Source organism: Lissotriton vulgaris, chromosome 10 (genome assembly GCF_964263255.1).
Source record: "Lissotriton vulgaris chromosome 10, aLisVul1.2, whole genome shotgun sequence".
Classification (NCBI taxonomy): Eukaryota; Metazoa; Chordata; class Amphibia; order Caudata; family Salamandridae; genus Lissotriton; species Lissotriton vulgaris.
In genome coordinates, this window is record NC_141698.1 from 547,657,820 (window position 1) to 547,679,761 (window position 21,942).

Here is a 21,942-nt window from a genome sequence, read left to right on the forward strand (position 1 = left end):
TATCTGCATGAGCAGATACGCCCCTGTCCAAGAATCTACATGGGTCGATTCGTGGACATTGATTGTGAACAGGGAAGCCATCTTGAGTATATGTACTGGGCACTGGTGATTAAGAGTTCCCCAGCTACATGATGGCTTCACTGAAATGAATGCTGTTTGGTATCAAACAGCTCGTATTAATAAGCCCACGCTGATTCATGTGATGGATTTATTAATACATGCACCTCGATGGCATCTTGGAGGTGCCCCCTGAAAACCTACCAATCTCTAGTGTACTGGCTGACAGCTGTAGACCAGAATGCCACCACAGACAAGATTTTTGATCCCCTGCAGACTCTGAGGGCAGAAACAGTGCCTGCTCCGGCTGGAGGTGTTGTCACCTCCTCCAAGCTGGATGGCTAAGTATTCAGCGTATCATGGCAGGAGGCTTCAAAGGCCTCTGCCGCCTTTGATACGCGCCAAGGCTTCCACCTGTAGGAAGTTGGTTTTTAGGTCTCGCGACCTATCAATGCGCGCATGCGCATTGAGCGGAGCGAGAATTCAAGTGCTCAAAATCCTCGTCAAACCAAGGGCTTCTTGGTGCGGTTTTCTTTGAGTTCACGTGAATCACGTGACCAAACAAGCACGCGCATCAGCCTCCCTCCCTCCCTCCTAATTGCATTTTTTCACGGCCGCACAGCACATCAAAGGGCTTCTCCCAGCGTGTGCTGTGCGGCTTCTCCTCCCCTAATTATTCATGGCTGGCCGGTGGCCGGCCGTACTTTCAGTTTCCCGGCCGCTCTTGTTTTCCAAGCTGGGGTTTTTCATTCTGGTGCCTGTTCGTGCTCGTGTCACGTACGATTTTGTTCGTGCTGTTTTGTTCTGCCTAAAATGCAAGGCTGCGCGCTCAAGAATGCAAAGAAAATAGTCTACGTATGTGCTCACGCCCCACAAGGTACAACATGTGTTTCTACATCTCGTTCATTCTGGTGCCTGTTCGTGCTCGTGTCACGTACGATTTTGTTCGTGCTGTTTTGTTCTGCCAAAAATGCAAGGCTGCGCGTTCAAGAATGCAAAGAAAATAGTCTACGTATGTGCTCACGCCCGACAAGGTACAACATGTGTTTCTACATCTCGAGCTATGAGCGCATCTTCTGCGGTCTTCATTTCTCACAGTTCATGGTGGATCTTTTTATTTGCATTTCCTGCCCCAGGCGAGGCATTTAGCGGGTGGTAAGGTACAACATGTGTTTCTACATCTCGTTCATTCTGGTGCCTGTTCGTGCTCGTGTCACGTACGATTTTGTTCGTGATGTTTTGTTCTGCCTAAAATGCAAGGCTGCGCGTTCAAGAATGCAAAGAAAATAGTCTACGTATGTGCTCACGCCCGACAAGGTACAACATGTGTTTCTACATCTCGAGCTATGAGCGCATCTTCTGCGGTCTTCATTTCTCACAGTTCATGGTGGATCTTTTTATTTGCATTTCCGGCCCCAGGCGAGGCATTTAGCGGGTGGTCGCTCTACGTTCTCATACGATTGCGTCCCTTCCGCTTAGCTGGTGTTTGAGAGTTTGGATCTTCGTAACTCTCATACCTTGTTTAGTGTGTTTACTTTTCTGAGTTTCTGCCCTTGTTCATTTCTTTGTTGCAGGGTTCTTGGAGTTTCAAGACTTTTTCACTTTTGCGGTGCCTGGTTCTGCTCTGTGTGGTATGCTTCCTTCACGTTTTGGAATCTCATGTTAACTATCATTTTCACTCCCACTTTTCTGGCTATTGACTGAGAAGTACAGCCCCGAGGAAGGTTTTTTTTTTTTCTTCTTTCTGTTTTCTTTTTCCTCAGTCATAACTACTTTCTTACTTCGAGGTCGTTGTGTTCCTTGCCGATCTACTTCTCTTCTGGGCCCTGCTTCTCTCCGACTGGGAGTTGAACTCTTCTGGATTTTGTTTAATGCAGTTCAAAGATTAGGTTTCAACATGGATTCTCTTTCAGCATTGTCTATTATTGTTGGCTCCCCAATGTTGACAGATGAGCTGATGGTCCCGATCCAGAAATGTGTTGCTTAATTACGACCCTTTTCTACCAAAAACTTATTGACATTCCAGGGTCTGCGCCAGTAAGATGCCCATTGGTCATCTGGTATTGTCAATTCAGTGGGCCTGGGTGCCAAGTCTAGGGGATTCAGCCAGTCGCTCTCATGGCATCTATTGGCAAGTGAAACCTCACACCTTCTTATAATATCGGAGACAACAAGGGTACACAGTTGAATGCAGTTATGTGCAAGTTCCATCTCTATGTAAATTTAGTGTTTTGCAAGGGAGAGCCCATTTCAGTATATATTTTTGAAGGCTGTGTAGTAACTCTGGCTTTATTATTGGGACTCTGAAACACGGGTAAAGTGTGTGTGCGCACCATGACATTGAAAATGTGGTGAAATGTTATTTCGAGCAAACATTCGAATAAAAGTATATTAAAAAGTTCATCCACCACAGCCCCTTCCTAGAGAGTTTCGGGGTGATCTGTACACTGGGGGGGGGGGGGGGGGGGGGGCGGCTTCTCAAAAGCTGCACCCCTGCAGTTCAATAGGATGTTTGAACTGCAATACAAAGAAGACGGCGGAACAGAACTGCATACAATTTGGCATAAAGTTAGATCATTACACAATGTGCCTGTTGCGATTTTGTGCTGTTTTAGATAAATTGAGGAGGAAAAAAATAGCGCTATCTAGTGTTGCGGGATTCCAGCGAGACTAAACGTCAAAATTAAATATTCTGATTGGGTGAATCCAGGGCCGGACTGCCGCAGTGGGCAATGGGCGTTTCCCTGGTGGTCCGGAGCGGTGGGACACCACCACATCATCACTCAGGGACACCACCACACCACTCAGGGACACCACCACACCTCTCAGGGACACCACCACACCACTCAGGGACACCACCACACCACTCTGGGACACCACCACACCACTCGGGGACACCACCACACCACTCAGGGACACCACCACACCACTCAGGGACACCACCACACCACTCAGGGACACCACCACACCACTCAGGGACACCACCACACCACTCAGGGACACCACCACACCACTCTGGGACACCACCACACCACTCTGGGACACCACCACACCACTCTGGGACACCACCACACCACTCTGGGACACCACCACACCACTCTGGGACACCACCACATCACTCACGGACACCACCACATCACTCACGGACACCACCACATCACTCACGGACACCACCACATCACTCACGGACACCACCACATCACTCACGGACACCACCACATCACTCACGGACACCACCACATCACTCACGGACACCACCACATCACTCACGGACACCACCACATCACTCACGGACACCACCACATCACTCTGGGACACCACCACATCACTCTGGGACACCACCACATCACTCTGGGACACCACCACATCACTCTGGGACACCACCACATCACTCTGGGACACCACCACATCACTCTGGGACACCACCACATCACTCACGGACACCACCACATCACTCTGGGACACCACCACATCACTCTGGGACACCACCACATCACTCTGGGACACCACCACATCACTCTGGGACACCACCACATCACTCTGGGACACCACCACATCACTCTGGGACACCACCACATCACTCTGGGACACCACCACACCACTCTGGGACTCCACCACATCACTCTAATACACCACCACATCACTCAGCACCATAACAGCATCACTCAGCACCACAACAGCATCACTCAGCACCACAACAGCACTGTCCTTGCTGGCTAACAACAAGCATTCCCATAGCCAATAGGACTCGCATTAGGAAAGTGTAAGCTACTGGCTTTGTAAATAACAATGCTATTAATTTATATATTTTCAGTGCAAACACAAATTAAAAAAATAATTGTCATTTACAATACCAATAGCCCAGACTTTCCTAATGCGAGACCTATTGGCAACGCCAGTGCTTGTTTATATAGTATACCAAAAAGGGGTATAGTTTGCAAATAGCCCAGGTATTCCCTTGTGAGTGATCAAGGTCTTGCTCTAGCAATCCCAAGGTGCTCTTCTAGGGGGTAGTGTGGGCGAGCAGCCTTAGGCTTATCGGAGAGGAGTGTTGGACATTTGGAAATACAGGCATAGTTAATAAAAATAGTACTCGACTCAACAAGGAGGTCCACACCAATTTATAAAAATACACGTATCTTTATATATATTTAGGCATCTCAATTAATACGATCAGGTAAGTAGGTCTAGAGATAGAAATACTTTAGGTTTTCATGGGCTGCAATGTTTTCCTATAGGAGGAAAAAACAAATATGGCATACAGGTAGAGTACAGCAACTTACGAGACCAATCTCCTGGGCTTAAGGTGAGTATTGGGCAAGGTCCAAGGCAGCACTAAGAGGTCACACCGGGCGGCACTAGGGTGGTCAGGTGCAGATGTGCAATACAGCGCCTGGTGTACAATATTAGTCTACCGGGATCGGTCTTCATAAAAAGAGGCTGCAAGTTTCGACTGGGAGGCCGGTCGGGTTGAAGCAACTGAGGGCCTCAGACCTCATGATGCTCAGGGACGTTGTGACACCTTTGGTCCTCTTCTCCACGGGCCAGAGGCAACTGGTACAGAGGTGTCTTTAGGCATTGGGTTTTCATCACCAGGAGCCCTAGCGGTCAATGGGGCCTGCAAACAGAGGCTGCAGGCGGCCTCAGTAAGTCCACAGTGGACTTGTGGAGGAGGGATTTGTCTCTTGAAGGCCAGGGGGTCCACGCTTGCAACGTTGGCCACTTCAGCTTGGGATAGGCGGCAGTGGTGCTTTCAAGTGTAGAGTTTTTGGCAGTCCAGTGTCTTCTCAGGTCTCAAAAAAAGATCAGCTGGAGGTTTCAGTTGCACAGTGTGAGGCGCTCAGGTCTCTTTGGGTGACTGCAGGATACAAGGAATAAACTCCACTGCTCCACTGTGGTTCCTGGTTTATGGTGTGCTGGCAGGTCTCCGAGGCTTTGGAGACATAGCAGCTGCAGGACAAGTCCTAAGTTTGCCATCACCAAGATGCCAGACTTTGATATTTCGTCTTCACTTCAGGTAGCCCACCTTAGGTGTAGAGCTAGCATGAAGGTGAACACCCCTCTCTGACTACTTATTTCCCCGTCTTGTCCAGGCACCAAATGGGTCCTGGTCAATCCTTTCCTGTGAGGGAAACCAGATTTGCACACTAAAGGCGGTGGGCTCTGTGAAGCTCTCTGCCTTGACATGCTAATTCCCAGGTCATCCTGTGGGAGGGGGTGTTCACACCCTCTGCCTGAGCAGGCTTTGTTCCTGATGGGGTGAGAGAAAAGGCCCTCGCCCCTGGGGGTCAGAAACTCATCTGGGGTCGCAGGCGAGCTACAACCAATCCGTGAGCACACCAGTAATTGGTAGGTTTTCAGGGGGCACCTCTAAAGTGCCCTCTGGGTGCATGTTGTAATTAATGCAACAATGGAATCAATGAGGGCTGATTAATGCAAGATGTTTGATACCAAACATTCCTGGTTTCAGTGAATCCATCATGCAGCTTGGGGAACCAGTTTTCACCAGTGTCCAGCAAATGTACTTAAAATAGCTTCCCTGGTCACTTGTACTGGCAGTAATGGAACTGGTCAGCACTGGGCCATATCTGCTCATGCTATGTCCACACGTAGTACAGTGCACCCTGGCTTAAGGCTGTAAGACCTCCTGTAGGGTAGGGGGTAACTTAGTACAGTGTGCAGTGTCTGTGGGCATGGCACTCAGCGATGTGTTCCATGTTGTGTTTTCGCTTTTGTGTTCCATGTTGTGTTTTCGCTTTTGTCTGCACCAAGACTCGCAGCCTGCAGTTGCAGTCTATGTGTTTGGTGAGGGGTCCCTTTGGGTGCCACAATTCGTGCTGCAACCCTTAAAGACCCTCTTTAGGTTTTCAGGGGGCACCTCTATGGTGCCCTATGGGTGTATGTACTAACTCATCCATCACTGGAATCAGTGTGGGCTTATTAATAAAAGTTTTTTTTTTTTATACCAAACGTCTTTAGTTTCAGTGAAGCCATTATGTAGGTGGGGAACTCCTAATATCTGGTGCCCAGTATATAAACTCAAGATGGCTTTATCTGTTCACTGGCAGTATCCAAAAGTCAACGTGGACTGCTCATGCAGATATGTCCTCACATGTAATATAATGCACCCTGCCTTAGGACTATAAAGCTGCTGTTGGGGGGATTTACTTATATTACGTGCAGTGTGCCTTGTTGTTCGTGTCTTGAATTTTCTCTGCACCTTGTCACACAACCTGCAATGGCAGTTTGCACTAGTGTAGGGAGGGGTCCCTTAGGGTGGCACAATACATGCTGCAGACCTTAGGTACCCAGTTTATTCTCCTTGCCCTAGGTACCATGGGTACCATTTACTAGGTACTAACAGGGAGTGCTAAAGGTATTGCCAATTGGGGAAACAATTGTACACTTTTGGTAAAGAGATCTGGCACTGAGGACCTGGTTAGCAGGAACCCAGTACACTTCATTCAAGGTTGCATCTAGTGCTAGGCCAAAAATGTGGGGTGGGGAAAGGGGGGGGGGGTTGAAGGGTACTGGAACAAAAACCCAGTTTCCTACAGCCTGTCTGCACCAGTATTGTATTTTATTGTATTGTACATTTATATAGCGCAAAACTGTCACCCTACGGGTATCCTGGCGCTTAGACTTCCGAATAGTCAGCACTTAAGCAAACCTATATTGGCAGTAAATATAGAAACTGGAACAGAATCACCATCGACCAGATCTCCTCATCGCTTCTTCTAAACCCCCCAGCCCACTCCTCAAACCCCGACCAAGCCGCCACCAACCTCACCCAATGGCTATCCAACAGCGCCGACATCCTAGCACCACTGAAAAAACGACAAAACAAACTTGGCAGCAAGAAGGCCTCATGGTTCAACGATGATCTTAAGAAATCCAAGAAACTATGCCGCTCCCTTGAGAAGGCCTGGAAAAAAGACCCAACCACCAGCACCAAGGACGCCTTCAAAAACGCCACCCGCATACACCACCAACTGATCCGAAAAGCCAAGAAAACCGCCTTCAAGGAACGACTAGATAACAACGCCCACAACAGCAAAGAACTTTTCAACATCGTCAAGGAATTCACCAACCCCTCGGCCAACTCCAACGACATCACCCCCTCTCAAGCCCTCTGCGACTCCCTAGCCTCATTCTTCCACAACAAAATTGCAGACATCCACAACAGCTTCGACAACCAACCCGGAGTTCAACCCACCCAACCATCTGCTGAACCTTCACCCCCCTCAAACATCCTTAATAACTGGAACCCAATCTCCACTGAGGACACCATCCGCCTGATGAACTCCATCCACTCAGGATCCCCCACAGACCCATGCCCTCACCACATCTTCAACAAAGCAGACTCCATCATAGCACCGCACCTCCGAGACATCATCAACTGCTCCTTCAAATCCGCCACCTTCCCGGAAAGCTGGAAACACGCCGAACTCAGCGCCCTTCTGAAAAAACCCACAGCGGATCCCACCGAACTCAAAAATTACCGCCCCATCTCGCTCCTTCCATTCCCGGCCAAAGTCATCGAGAAAGCTGTCAACAACCAGCTCGCCGCCTTCCTCGAAGCCAACAAATCCCTCGACTCCTCACAATCCGGCTTCCGAGCAAAACACAGCCCTGAGACCGCCCTCATCGCAGCAACAGACGACATTCGAACTCTACTGGACAATGGAGACACAGTCGCCCTCATCCTCCTCGACCTCTCCGCAGCCTTCGACACAGTCTGTCACAGCACCCTGCTACAACGCCTCAGAAACATCGGAATACAAGGAAAAGCACTGGAATGGATCACCTCGTTCCTCACCGGAAGAACACAGAAAGTCCGCCTCCCACCATTCAAGTCGGAGGCCACTGAAGTCATCTGTGGCGTACCACAAGGATCTTCACTCAGCCCCACCCTCTTCAACGTATACATGAGCCCCCTCGCGGCCATCGCCCGCCAACACAACCTCAACATCATCTCCTACGCGGATGACACTCAACTGATCCTATCACTCACCAATGACCCTAGCACCGCCAAAACTAACCTACACGAAGGAATGAAAGAAGTAGCCGAATGGATGAAACACAGCCGTCTGCAACTGAACTCAGATAAAACAGAAGTCCTCATCTTAGGTACCTCCCCCTCTGCATGGGACGACTCTTGGTGGCCTGAAGCCCTTGGAAAAGCACCCATCCCGACAGACCACGCACGGAACCTGGGCGTCATCCTGGATTCCTCACTTTCAATGAACAGACAAGTCAACGCCGTCTCCTCATCCTGCTTCAACATTCTTCGCATGCTCAAAAAAACATTTCGTTGGATCCCCACCGAAACTAGGAACACGGTCACCCACGCTCTGATCACAAGCCGACTGGACTATGGAAACACCCTCTACGCCGGGACTACCGCTAAACTCCAGAAAAAACTCCAACGAATCCAAAACGCCTCAGCCAGACTCATATTAGACATCCCGCGTAAAGAACATATCTCTGGTCACCTGAAAAACCTCCACTGGCTCCCCGTCAACAAGAGGATCACTTTCCGGCTCCTAACCCACGCACACAAAGCACTTTACGAAATCGGACCAGAATGCCTCAACACACGACTGTCCTTCTATACCCCCTCCCGCCAGCTTCGATCTTCCAACCAAGCCCTTGCCACTGTACCTCGCATCAACAAGACCACCATGGGAGGTAGATCCTTCTCCTACCTGGCAGCTAAAACCTGGAACTCACTTCCCACTCACCTTCGCCTTACCCAGAACCACCTAGCATTCAGAAAGCAACTTAAAACGTGGTTATTTGACAAGTAATTCCCCACCCCTCCTTAAGCGCCTTGAGACCCTCTGGGTATGTAGTGCGCTATATCAATTCTCTGACTTGACTTGACTTGACTCTAGTTATCCGCCCTTGGAAATAGCCAAGTTTTCAGAATCTTTGTCAGTGACAGGATATCGCCCTCCAGCCCGTTGGCGGGATCTTCCAAGAAATATTACTGTACGTTTTTACTGTTGGCTCTGAAAGGAAAATGGCACATACTCATATTTTGGGGGATCAGTAATACATTTAATACATCCATGAGGAGGGCATATGGCACATGTGGATATAGTGTAATTACTCCTAAAGAAATGGACACCATAAGGGTCATTTCAGTTTCATACATATCAATCAAGATTATGTTAGGGTATGCTGCTTTACTGTTTTAGGGCATTTTTCTCATCCTCTAACAATTGTAAGACTAATGCAAAACGTTGCTAATTTTAGCTCCCTCGCGAGATTGTGACAAAGTGACCTAGATGTTGTGCACTGTTAAAGTATCTGTATTCCTTAGCCATATAGTGTTCTAAAGTGAGTTTCTCAGAGATTGGCAGCCATTGTAATTTCTGGAAGGTAGAAATATATTAAGACCCAATCGAAATACTGCTAAAATGTGAGAGGACATTTCTGTGATGTGCGTACACCTAAGCATCTTATGGAACACTCCTCACTCTTATTTCTTCTAGTTGCACACAATTTACAGAACCCCATAGGATACTGATGATACATTTCCACACAGCAATCCTAGCTGAACTTTTTATGTTTCCCTCGAAAGTGAACTAATCTTCTTAAAGGGGTTTACAGAATACAACTTAACACGGCTGTACTTAGTTTATAAGTTTATATGTAAAAGGGTTTGTGTAACATGGAAGAAAGAAATATTATTTCTTACAATAAAACTTCTGCTAGTGCTGCTGTGATCTCTCTAGCTGTAACATCCCCAATTTTAGTGGTCCCCTTTTGTGATTTTCTAAGAACCTCAGCAGATGGAACGTCTGGATTGGGTAAAGCAGGATCACCCGCTAGTGTACTTTTTAAACTGCTATTCAATAGTCTGATTATTGTATTTATTTATTTTTGATATTTAAATAGCACAGATAATAGTACCTGGAGTGACTTACAGAGCACGTTAACACCAGCAAATCGTGTTCAGTAGATTAGGGATTACATGGTGATAGATGTATTATTATTTTTTTAAACGGTTGGAGAATATGCCAGTATCTTTGCTCTTACAGTAGCTAAGTGCTACTTGCAGACAGATAAAAGGCACAGAGATGTTTATCTGTTTGCTGTGGACTACAGTGCGCATGGGCATCCTCTCCATCCTCAGATTGTTTTTTTCCGCCATTGGGTTCGGATGTTACTATCTTAGCTCAAGTTAGGAAAACTTTCTTCAAAGCCAAAAGGCTTTTGACAGCGTCGGTATCGTCTCGTTCGGTACCGGTACCTTTGTTTCGAGAGGACATCGAGGACTCGGACGATTTTCTTTCCACACGCCCGATCTTCCATCTACGATGGACAGGAGTCCATTCAAGAGGTGTCCACTTTGCAATGCCAAATACCCGCACATCGATGTCCACCCGGTGTGCAACAAGTGCCTGTCCCCGGATCACAACGAAGCCAACTGTATGGCCTGTGCCCGGTTCAGGTCGAAGAAAACTCTTCGGATTCGACGCGCGGCTCGATTGGAGTCGAAAAAGTCAGCGCCTGTTCCTGAAAACATCTTCGGGACTGAAGACGAAGAGGTCGTTGATCTGGAGGATCAGGAATACTGCTCCGATCCGGCTTCGGGCCCTGACTCCGAGTATGACGCCGAAGACGAAGAGGTGCAAGAAGAAGACAAAAACGTCGTCGAAGAGGTAGGAGACGACGCAGAGGCCCTTGGGGCTGTAGAAGATAGCTCAGGCGAGGAGCTAGGCCCACCCGGCTATACGGGGGCCGACGATGACGCACTCCATAAGGCTCAGGTCGAGGGATCGCCACTATGCCTTACCCAAGATCTACAGTCTCGTTCTGCAGCCCCGCATAAAGGCCCGGCTTTGAACATTATTGAAGAGCCATCGGTTTCAAAACCAACATCGGTCGATCCTAAAATGTCGAAACCGAAAGTGTCACTGCAAAAGCCGAAACCGAAAGTGAAACTAACTTTGGTCGGCTCCAAGGCCTCGAATCCCTCGGAGCCGAAGAAACACAAAATGGCCGTCGATGCCGGAAAGCTCAAGAAGGTCATCGAACCGACGGTTGGGGCACCAAAGACCAAGGTCAAGGCTGTCGAACCAACAAAGCCGACGCCGAAAGGAGTCGACACACACAAAAGACTCAAACCGAAAGACGGGATCGATCCTCGGTCGAGGCCTGCGGAAAAGACAAAGACTGGCTCCAAGGGCCCTGTCGAGTCGACACAGTAAAGTCCATTCGTAGCCAAGGAAGTGTCAGTCACTCCAACGCATCAAGGATAAGGCTACAGCGGTCGGGTCAAAAAAGGCCCCGACACCGAAACTGGTCGGACACGTTCAGACCGCGTCGGCAACCCATCAAATTCGGGTTGCCACCCTCAGTGCGTCCAAAGATGTTCGATCCGAACAAAGGTTTCGGCGCCGTTAAACAAGTGTCGACGGCACTGGAGGCTACGGAGGAGCCTGAAGACCAGGAGTCGAGGCAGTACATCGACTCAGAAACTGGTAGACAGTCCATATACAAAAGGAAAATCATACCAGAAACACCCATGGAGTCATATAGGATTCCTTTGAAGAAGAGGGTCTCAACAACGTCACCAGCTCTTGTGGAACCCCTCCATTCCTATGGACAAGAACCACAGAATTTTTCACCCACATACTCAGAGGTCGATGCAGGGGATGACGAACATGAAGATGACCCTTATCATGTGGACACTGATCCCGATGATCAAAACCAAACATGGGCGGACCCGGATGACTCAAGGGATCCGCAAACTGCCCCTGACACTCATGTGTACAGTGTGAACACATCTCCTACTGAGGACACTACTGCCTTTAACGCTCTTATTGAAAGAGCGGCCACTAATCATAACGTCGATCTACATGCTGACCCTGTAGAGGAAGACTTTCTGGTCGACACCTTTTCCACTTCTGAAAAAACAGTCAAGACCCTGCCCATGCTAAAAGGGGTCCTTAAGCATGCTGCTGACATTTTTAAGGACACCACTAGGGCCAGGGTGTTAAACCCAAGGATTGAGAAAAAATATAGACCGGCACCTGTGGACCCTACTTATATAAGGGGACAGTTGCCATTGGACTCATTAGTTGTTTCTAATGCACGAAAGAGGGCAAACTCCCAGACTACAGGTGATGCTCCTCCTCCGGACAAAGAGTCAAAAGTTCTGGAAACTTCAGGAAAAAGGGTGGCTGCGCAGGCGGCTAACATCTGGCGCATTGCCAACACTCAGGCACTGTTGGCCAGATATGACAGGGCCCATTATGATACCCTTGAGACACTGTTGCAACACCTACCAGATCTGTACAAGGAGGGTGCAGAACTACTAATCCAGGAAGGGAAGCTTATAACCAATGCTTCCATCAAGTGCGCGCTAGACGCAGCTGACACTGCAGCCAGGGCCATAAACACTAGCGTTATGTTACGGAGGCATGCCTGGTTAAGAATCTCGGGATTCAAACCAGAAATACAAACTTCTATCCTCAATCAGCCAGTTAACCCGGACTACCTGTTTGGACCTGAGGTTGACACCACCCTTGAAAAAATTAAAAAAGACACAGAGACTGCGAAGTCTATGGGGGCTCTGCAGTCACAGCAGTTTCGGGGTGGCTCCTTTCGTCGCTCCAATCCTAGGGGCCCTTCAAGAGGCCAATCCACACAACAAACACAGTACAATAAAGGCAGTACACAATCCACCTACAATAAAAACACCCGAGGTGGATATCGTGTAAACAACATCAAGGGCCGAGGTAGAGGAAACAACAGTTCCAGATCCTCTGCCAATAACAAACAGTGACGCCCTGTCACTGCCCCCTGACCATATAACACCTGTCGGGGGCGAATACAGCAGTTCCTGCCAGTCTGGAAATCCATCACCACAGACAGGTGGGTGAGAGACATTGTCCAGTACGGGTATTGTCTGGAATTAACATCCACTCCACCCAACATCCCACCAAGACACCGTCCTATGTCCGCAGAGCACTTACACTTATTGCAGCAGGAGGTCGTCAGCATGCTACAAAAAGGGGCCATAGAGCTCGTGCCTGTAGAAGACCAAGGCTCAGGGGTGTACTCTCTGTACTTTCTGATACCAAAAAAGGACGGGTCTCTCAGACCTATACTAGACCTCAGGCCTCTAAACAGTTACATTCTGTCAGAGCATTTTCACATGCTCACCTTACAGCAGGTTCTGCCGTTACTCAGTCAGGGAGACTTCCTCGCAACACTGGATCTCAAAGATGCGTATTTCCATATACCCATACACCTATCGCACAGACAGTATCTCCGGTTCACTATTCAAAATCAACATTATCAGTTCAAAGTCCTCCCTTTCGGAGTAACGACGGCACCCAGGGTGTTCACAAAGTGCCTGGCGACAGTAGCAGCACACCTCAGGAGACAGCACATACATGTCTACCCCTTATCTGGACGACTGGCTTAATCAAGCAAAGACGGCCCAGCAGTGTGCCAGCCACATGTCCCACACTATTCATCTTCTTCACAGTCTGGGATTCTCGCTGAATTATCCAAAGTCACATTTTCAGCCCGCCCACGTGCGACAGTACCTGGGCGCGACAATAAACACTCCGGCAGCCACAGCTCAGCCAAATTCAGCGAGAATAAACAGCATGCAATTGCTAATACAAAAATTCAGACCTCAACACTCGCTTACAGCGAAAGTGTTCATGCAGTTGATAGGCATGATGGCCTCCTGCATCTCCATAGTCCCGCACGTGAGACTACATATGCGTCCGCTTCAATAGTGCTTGGCACGTCAGTGGAATCAGGCTCAAGGACAGTTAAAAGACCTAGTGTTGGTGAGCGGTCGGGCATTCAACTCTCTGCATTGGTGGAACCCACAAAACCTTTGCAAGGGCCGACCGTTCCAAGAGCCTGTGCCACAGATCATACTGACGACGGACGCGTCTCTCCAGGGATGGGGAGCTCATGTACTCCACTACACAGTGCAGGGACTATGGACAGCACAGCAAAAGAAGATGCACATCAACCTTCTGGAACTGATGGCAGTCTTCATGGCAATGAAAGCTTTCAAGGTACACTTGTGCAACAAGGTCGTGTTGATCCGGACAGACAACATGACGGCCATGTAATACATACAAAAGCAGGGAGGAACACACTCTCCACAGCTGTCTCATCTGGCTCAGAGCATGTGGAAGTGGGCCATTCAGAGGAACATCTTCCTCATGGCGGAACACCTCCCGGGCAAGGACAACCAGATGGCGGATCTGCTCAGCAGACACAGCCCCCAAATGCACGAGTGGGAGATACATCCATCAGTACTCCACCCGTACTTACAGCAGTGGGGTCATCCACAGATAGACCTGTTCGCCACAAGGGAAAACGCAAAATGCCAAAGCTTCGCCAACAGATTCCCACATCCACAGTCGCAGGGCAATGCGATATGGATGAACTGGTCATGCAAATTTGCGTACGCTTTTCCACCTGCACCTCTAATACCGCTGGTGGCGCGCAAACTGAGGCAACACTCAATGACACTCATCCTGGTTGCTCCAATGTGGGCACGCCAGCCATGGTACACCACGTTTCTAGAACTGTCCGTGGTACCGCATCAAAGGCTGCACCTCACACCCAGGCTTTTGACGCAGAGCCATGGCGACATTCAGCATTCAGATCCGCAACAGCTCAACCTGGCGATCTGGCTCCTGAGGTCTTAAAATTTGGCTACTTCGACTTGCCCCCCAAATGTATGGATATCATCAAGGAGGCAAGACGGCCCACAACCAGAGCATGCTATGCGTCTAAATGGAAAAGGTTTGTCATATATTGTAACAACAATGACATTAACCCACTGGATGCATCTATTCAAAACATTATCTGTTATTTGTTGCATTTGTACAGATGTAATCTGGCGTACAGTTCCATTCGTATACAATTATCCGCATTAGCAGCTTACCTTCAAAACAGGCAGCATCTCTCACTATTCAGGGTGCCTGCCATTAAGGCTTTTCTAGAAGGTCTCAAAAGAGTGATCCCTCCCAGACACCCACCTTCACCGGTCTGGAACCTCAATCTGGTACTCACCAGATTGATGGGACCACCCTTTGAACCTCTACACTCTTGCGAGATTCAATTTCTAACCTGGAAAGTGGCTTTCCTAGTAGCCATTACCTCACTACGGAGAGTTAGTGAACTCCAGGCACTAACCATTCAAGAGCCGTTCATACAAGTCCACGCAAATAGAGTTGTACTACACACCAACCCTACATTCATGCCTAAGGTGATTTCGCAGTTCCACATGAACCAAACCATAGAACTGCCAGTTTTCTTTCCAAATCCAGAAAATGTCGCAGAAAGATTCCTACACACGTTAGATGTCAAAAGGGCTCTTATGTACTATATAGACAGAACGAAGGATTTCAGGAAAACAAAACAGCTTTTTGTTGCATTTTCTCCACAACACAAAGGCAACCCCATTTCAAAAGCAGGAATAGCCAGGTGGATCATTAAGTGTATACAGATTTACTATGCTAAAGCTAAACGCACACTAACCATTCCTCCAAGGGCACACTCCACACGTAAATTAGGAGCGTCCATGGCTTTCCTGGGGAATATTCCTTTAGAAGAGATATGTAAGGCAGCCACATGGTCCACCACACATACATTTACGAAACACTACTGCGTAGATGTGCATTCTAAACAGCAAGCAGCTGTAGGACAGGCTGTTCTCAGAACTCTTTTTCAGACTGCTGCAGCTGGCACGGGCAGCCGCCGCTAACAGGAGGGACTGCTATGTAATCTATGCACAGATATGAATTCAGCAGCCCACATGCCTCGAACCGAATATGCTACTTACCAGTATGCATCTGTTCTTGGCATGTAGGGCTGCTGACATTCATATCGCCCACCCTTCTCCCCGGCACCTGTAGCAGCTGTAGCATTCGGAATTGCTATGTAGCATGGACATCACTCACTGTATTACACTCCATCTCTGCCACAATGGCGAAAAACAATCTGAGGATGGAGAGGATGCCCATGCGCACTGTAGTCCAGGGGAGGAGCCACCTATCTCGTGATACTTCGAAGACTCTTCCAGGACAACAATGTGCAATCATCCGGACCCAACACTAGGCGGCGATCTATGCACAGATATGAATGTCAGCAGCCCTACATGCCAAGAACAGATGCATACTGGTAAGTAGCATATTCGATATATTGCACAATGACATGGCACACACAGAGTGTTCTTACAAAAAAACTTCACTGCATAGAGTCGCTCACCCGGTTATTCGGGGACATTCAGCAAGTGTTCGCTAGTGAATGTGGAAGCTTTACAGTTGACCTCGACATGTGGTAGCCCTGATGCTCAAAAGGAGCATTTTTCAGTTAACTTTTACTAATGTGAGTTTGTTAATTCTTGGTAACCATTTTGTATTTGCCTAGATGTTTGGCATCCCAGGTAAAAAAAAAAAACTTTTATTGACCTATTGACCTGTTACAATGGTAATTGACTGCATTCATCTTAAATAGACTTCTTTTTCTCTCCTCTGATAACTGTATATGCATAATGTTTACTCCTCAGAATATTAAAGGTGTTAGCTAAGATGTTGGACTTTTATAGATGTAGGACTTTTATAGGCTTTAAACTGTACAATTCAGAATGTAGGCTAGCTGTATCCGCACACAGGATACAGTAATAAAAGAAAGGCAGTATTTTGGGTTGAAATATCTATTGTGTATACAGATAGATCATGTATGATTGCAATCGGGTCCATCGTGTTGTAGACCCATTCTGTAATTCTTTTTTAACCGTATCGTACACCCCACAAGAGATGGTGTCCTGAGATCATCGTGCGACCCTTAAAGAAGTGATGAGTCTTTGTCTTAGGAAAACCCTCAGACTTTATTAAGGTCTTTTTACATTTTTATTGCATAGTGTTTCTTTGAGGGCTTTAGACCAAAGGGGCTTTGTACTGCTGCTAACTTGATTTGACTGATTATCTCATATGCCTGCTCTTAAGAAGTTATACTTTTCTTTCCACAGGTGCTCTTTTGTTATGAACAATTTGATGAGCTGACCCTGCTGCACTTACGGGAGTTCGACAAAAAGAAACTGATATCTGTGGAAACTGATATTGTTGTTGATCACTACAAGGAAGAAAAGTTTGAGGATAGCCGGCCAGGTGATTTATAATGTCTCACTCAATTCCTTGTCAGCTAAACTCCTGCCATTTTCTAGTCTCGATTTTTGTGCATGGTTGCATTGTCCACAAATCACTCAGGATATGAAAACACTCCCCACAAGAGGACCAAAAATAAATGCAAAACTCTTCTCACCATTGGTGCCCTACTTACTAGTAGAAAGTGCTATCTAAAATGGACTTGGACTGTATAAAATATAGATAAATGCAACACCCTTCTGACTGTTAGCACCCACGTATTAGTAGTAAGTGCTGTATAAAATAGACACAGACCATATAAAATAGACACTAGAATGAACACAAAAGGTCTGCACAGTACTGAAGTGATCTATCAGCCGCCAGTGTGTGTGCTCCCTTTCCTGACAGAAATGCTCAAAATAACATTATACTTGCCGAACACAACCCAGATAATGCCAATGTAGGGTTATTTAATTCTGTTGGAAGACAAGACTGTGTTTAATGAGAACAGGAATACTATTGGCTTTCTCCTAGAAAAGACATACAATTCATACGCTTGAGAGTGTGTTCCCAGTGAACACTAAAACCAGATACCTTGTTGTACAATTTCTGTCATGGTCAGATCAAACTTATTTTACACTAAAAGTTCTTCTTTAAAATTTGCTACACCCCTCCTTCATTAATGTTGTAGCAAAATCTATTTGTGTCGGGCAATTTTGTAAGTTGAGTTAAATGTTTTCTAAGATCTTCATACAGAAGTGGTGTTAACACACAACATTCCCATCCTAGTGGCACAGCATGACCACCTCCACCACATAATCTCAAACATATTCGGAACAGTCTCAAGCGGGAGCATCGCTGTTGCAAACTAGTGTCTGAAGATCAAGCTTAATTAAATGCAATTAATGGGTTGCCATAAAGCCTTCAACAAATAGGATGTACTTTGCAAAGTTAATTTACAAAGCCTTTGCCCAGACACAGGAGACATTCAGCATCCTTCAGAAAACGACCAGCCAGAAAGCTAAAAAGACTGCCTTTGTAACACAGTGAAGCTCTACAGGATTTTATTCCAAATCATGTAAAATCTCTAACTTTATCTTGAAAAATACAGAGCCCACTCTGTACCCACCCTCTTTACCCCACTATCCCTATTCAGGCTATAGTTTCCTGTCTTGGGACATAGTGTAATAGAGCAAGTGGTTACGTTTGCCCCAACAACCAAAGCCTACAAATTGCCAACTCCTACCAACATCCACAGACATCACAAATTGGAATGTGATTAACTTGCTCTGCATACGCAGTTCTCTTTAAAGCTTCCTGAAACAATCCATTGTCACACCCTCATGAATAAGCCAATAGCTGATCCCGGTCAATTATTGATAAACTATATTCCACTTCTACCAAAACAAAAACTTGGAAATCAAGGTGACCCAAAAAAAAGTCCTGTATTTGTGACCAAAATTATGGCTTTAGGCTTCTCAGTGGCACAGAATCTGCACGGAGTACGTAGAATCTCACTGTATCATGTCTAAGTTGCAGTGACAAAGGCCCTGGCACTGCTCCACATCTCTGCCATAGTGCTATGTTTTGATCCATTAACAAGCCTTTCAATTACTGAAGCACCAAGGTGAATCCTTGGTGATACATAAGCCTAGGCTCGTGAATGCCTTTAACACATCTAAGACAACCTCCACTTAAGTAAATACTGAACACAGAATTCTTAAAAGCAGTATTCAACTGCATTGTGCATCAGTAGAGTGACCGAGAAAGGCTAATGATTGCATTATATCTCTGATCTGCCTAGTGACGGATTCTGAAGATGTTTGTGCCTTTTTAGATCGTTAAGAAGCATTAAATATTGTTGACCATTTGGTGATACTTTGTCACATTTTCAACTTGCTAGGTTATCCGTTTGGGATGCTTCTATGATCTGTCTCTAGGACATCAAGATATACACCCGTCTACCTATTCCTGGTTACCTTATTCATGATAACCAGTCGTACTGATTTCCTGGAGAACCTAAATGAAACATATACAGGTAGTTAGCTTGAGAAAGCATCCTTTGTTGTGTAGAATATGTAAATTAAGTATAAAAAAATAAGAAGTAAAATAACATTAAAATGCTAGAAAGGTGTTATGAAGTTATTTGTCAGTGGAAATGATATTAAATGGATCCAAATAGAAGCACAATATGACCTAGATTGAGGTTATTAAATGGCTGCATGGCAAGACCCAAACGTTATCCGTTCTAGCCTTTGAATTCCACACTTGCCCCACTGCCTTGGGGCTCTTTCATCTCATGTCTTTTTGTTTTCTATTTTCGGCCACTATCCATTGTTGCTCTCCATGCTTTTCTATTTTATATCTATCCTTTAGATTGAACTGTGCATGTGGCACCAATCCAGTGCATTTTGTAGTTTATCCAACAGGACAAACCGTCTAGACATGATGATCTACTACCCATCATTGTGATCAGTGGTTAAAAATACTCTTATCCTTATCTTTGGTCAGCGATTTCTACACCAATATTAATGCAGTCTTGTGCGCTCCTTCATGGTTCATATTTTTTTATAGGGTGATTTTACCTCAACTTTTTACTAAACTAGTTTTTGTTCATCAATGTGTTTTACTTTCTTTACAATAGATAACTGCAAAATTAACATTATATCTATGTCCTGTTCAAATGTAGGAGAAGATCATGTTGTGAGAAGGTGGCCTGATATGCAGTGCTCACTATTCTAGTGAACACTATGTATCAGTCCAGCAACCCTTATTGATGATTGGTTGTAAGTCAACCTTATAGACCAGCTATCCTAGTAGCGTGGATACGAGCAGTCTAAGGCTAAAGACTCGAGAGGGCGCGTTAAGCCCGCTGTTTACCACACATATACCCCTTGAATACCAAGTGAAAGGACACCACACAAGTGTTATGAAAATAAACAGTTATTTATTTAAAGATCACAACAGCCCTGTACTCTTTATGAGGACAGGGTACTAAGCACAAACCAAAACTCTTACAAAAATACTTAAGTTAGCACAGTATATACAAATGCCCGAGGGGCACGGAAAACCATATACTCTGAAAGTGGAATGCGAAATTCCTAGCAGGTAAGTACAGTACTAATAGCTTTTGGAATCGCTAGGACTTGACTAGGGAATCGTTAGATTATGTCTAGGAGGCCTAGGGGACTCGGGTGCAGTGTGTGCACTCTCACGCGAGATGCGGGACAAAAGTCTATGGTAGCTAGGAATTAGAAAGTTAGTGTTCTCGGGCGAACCCGACCTGGTAGGGAGAAAACGAAAGTAGATTCTGACCCTTGGATAGTGAGGCTATGCTGGGGCACCGAAATGCCGAAGTTACCTAGCCCAGGGGCTGCAGCTGCATAGGTCTGAAAAGACGTCGGGAATCCTCGTAGACGGACCAGGAGCCGGAAGAAAAGATGCTGGCCGGTGACCAGTGAAGAAAGTTCAGTCGGATCCAAGCCTGGATCTTGAAGATAGATGACACCTGAAAGCAGAGGGGACCAAGTTCGAGACTACTAGCCAGTAGTCAGTGGGCACCAGGAGGGCACCGGATGGTAGCCACCTCGACTAGGTGAGTGGGTGACGCTTGACTCGAAGATCTCACGGACCAGGAGGCGTTGTCGGCGACCAGGATGGAGGATCGAGCTGTCCCACGAAGATAGAAGCTGTCGGCGTCGCTGGACCCAGGATTGGGCAACAAAGCCTTGGCAAATTCAAGCCCACGCGGTGGACCTAAAATGGCGTCTGGAGTGGACCAGGAGGGTCCGGGGTGCCTCTCTTGAAGAAGGAAGCAAAGGCCAGCCTGGAGCAACCAGACCAGCAGTCGTGAAGTCGTTGGGCGTCGTTCAGAGGGCCACAAGCCAGCCGGCTAGTAGCCAAACAACGCGGTGCACAGCAAACAGCAGAAGGGCCCCACGCAGATCGTGGAGATGCAGGGGGGCTGATCTTGGGTGCTGGAGCTGCGCAGGGTCGGGGCTTCTCGGACCCCAAAGCACTCACCAGTGGAGGACACGGTGGGCTTGCAGTAAAGATGTCGTGCAGTCTTGGCGATCGTCGGTCCCTTGAGGTCTCGTCGCACTCACGGTTCTCAGCTGGGCTGTAGAGGTGAGTAGAGGTCAGAGGGGCCAGGGAAGCCGGGTCTCGTCGAGCTGGGTCGTCGGATTCGTGATGAAGGACTTGCAGCAGACCGCAGTGTTCTTTAGGATGGTGCCTGCGGATGCAGGGTGACTACTCCTTAGCCACAAGGGAGAATCTTGAAGAAGAAATCGTGAAGTCCTTTCGAAGAAAGTGGTATCTTGATTCCAAAGATGATCTAATTTTAACAGGGGGCCCGCTCCCATCTTTATACTAAAAAAGGGGGCTGACCCGGTGACTAGGTCCTGCCTATGGGTGGGACTAGGTGGGGGGTGGTTACACCCCTCAGCCATGCCGGACTTCCCCAGGCCAGGGGCTGGTGTGCCCCTGGAACTGGTTCAGACCGGCCTATGCGTAGTGAGCACCGGGGTGCCACTCAGCAGTCACCTTCCTGTAAAGCCCTGCCTACCCAGGATACACAAAACCATGTCTGGGACGGTGCTAGCACCGCCCCTGACAGGAAACCCTTTGTCCAGGCTCCCCTCGCTGGAAGGACTCCCAGCTGCAGGGGGTCAGACTCGTGTCTGTGGTGGCAGCATCCATTTTGTGGAGCTGAGGCTTCAGTTAACTTTAACCGGGGTTC

The 21,942-nt window shown here is 47.3% G+C and overlaps 1 protein-coding gene across 1 annotated transcript in view; it reads left to right on the forward strand.

The window, feature by feature from the left end:
• TRAP1 (TNF receptor associated protein 1) overlaps positions 1-21,942 on the forward strand; it is a 283,860-nt gene that overhangs the window by 202,351 nt on the left and 59,567 nt on the right. Inside the window, exon 14 of the mRNA XM_086941396.1 lies at positions 17,087-17,225. Within this exon, the coding sequence (XP_086797522.1) occupies positions 17,087-17,225 (139 nt within the window). The remainder of the gene's footprint in view (positions 1-17,086; positions 17,226-21,942) is intronic.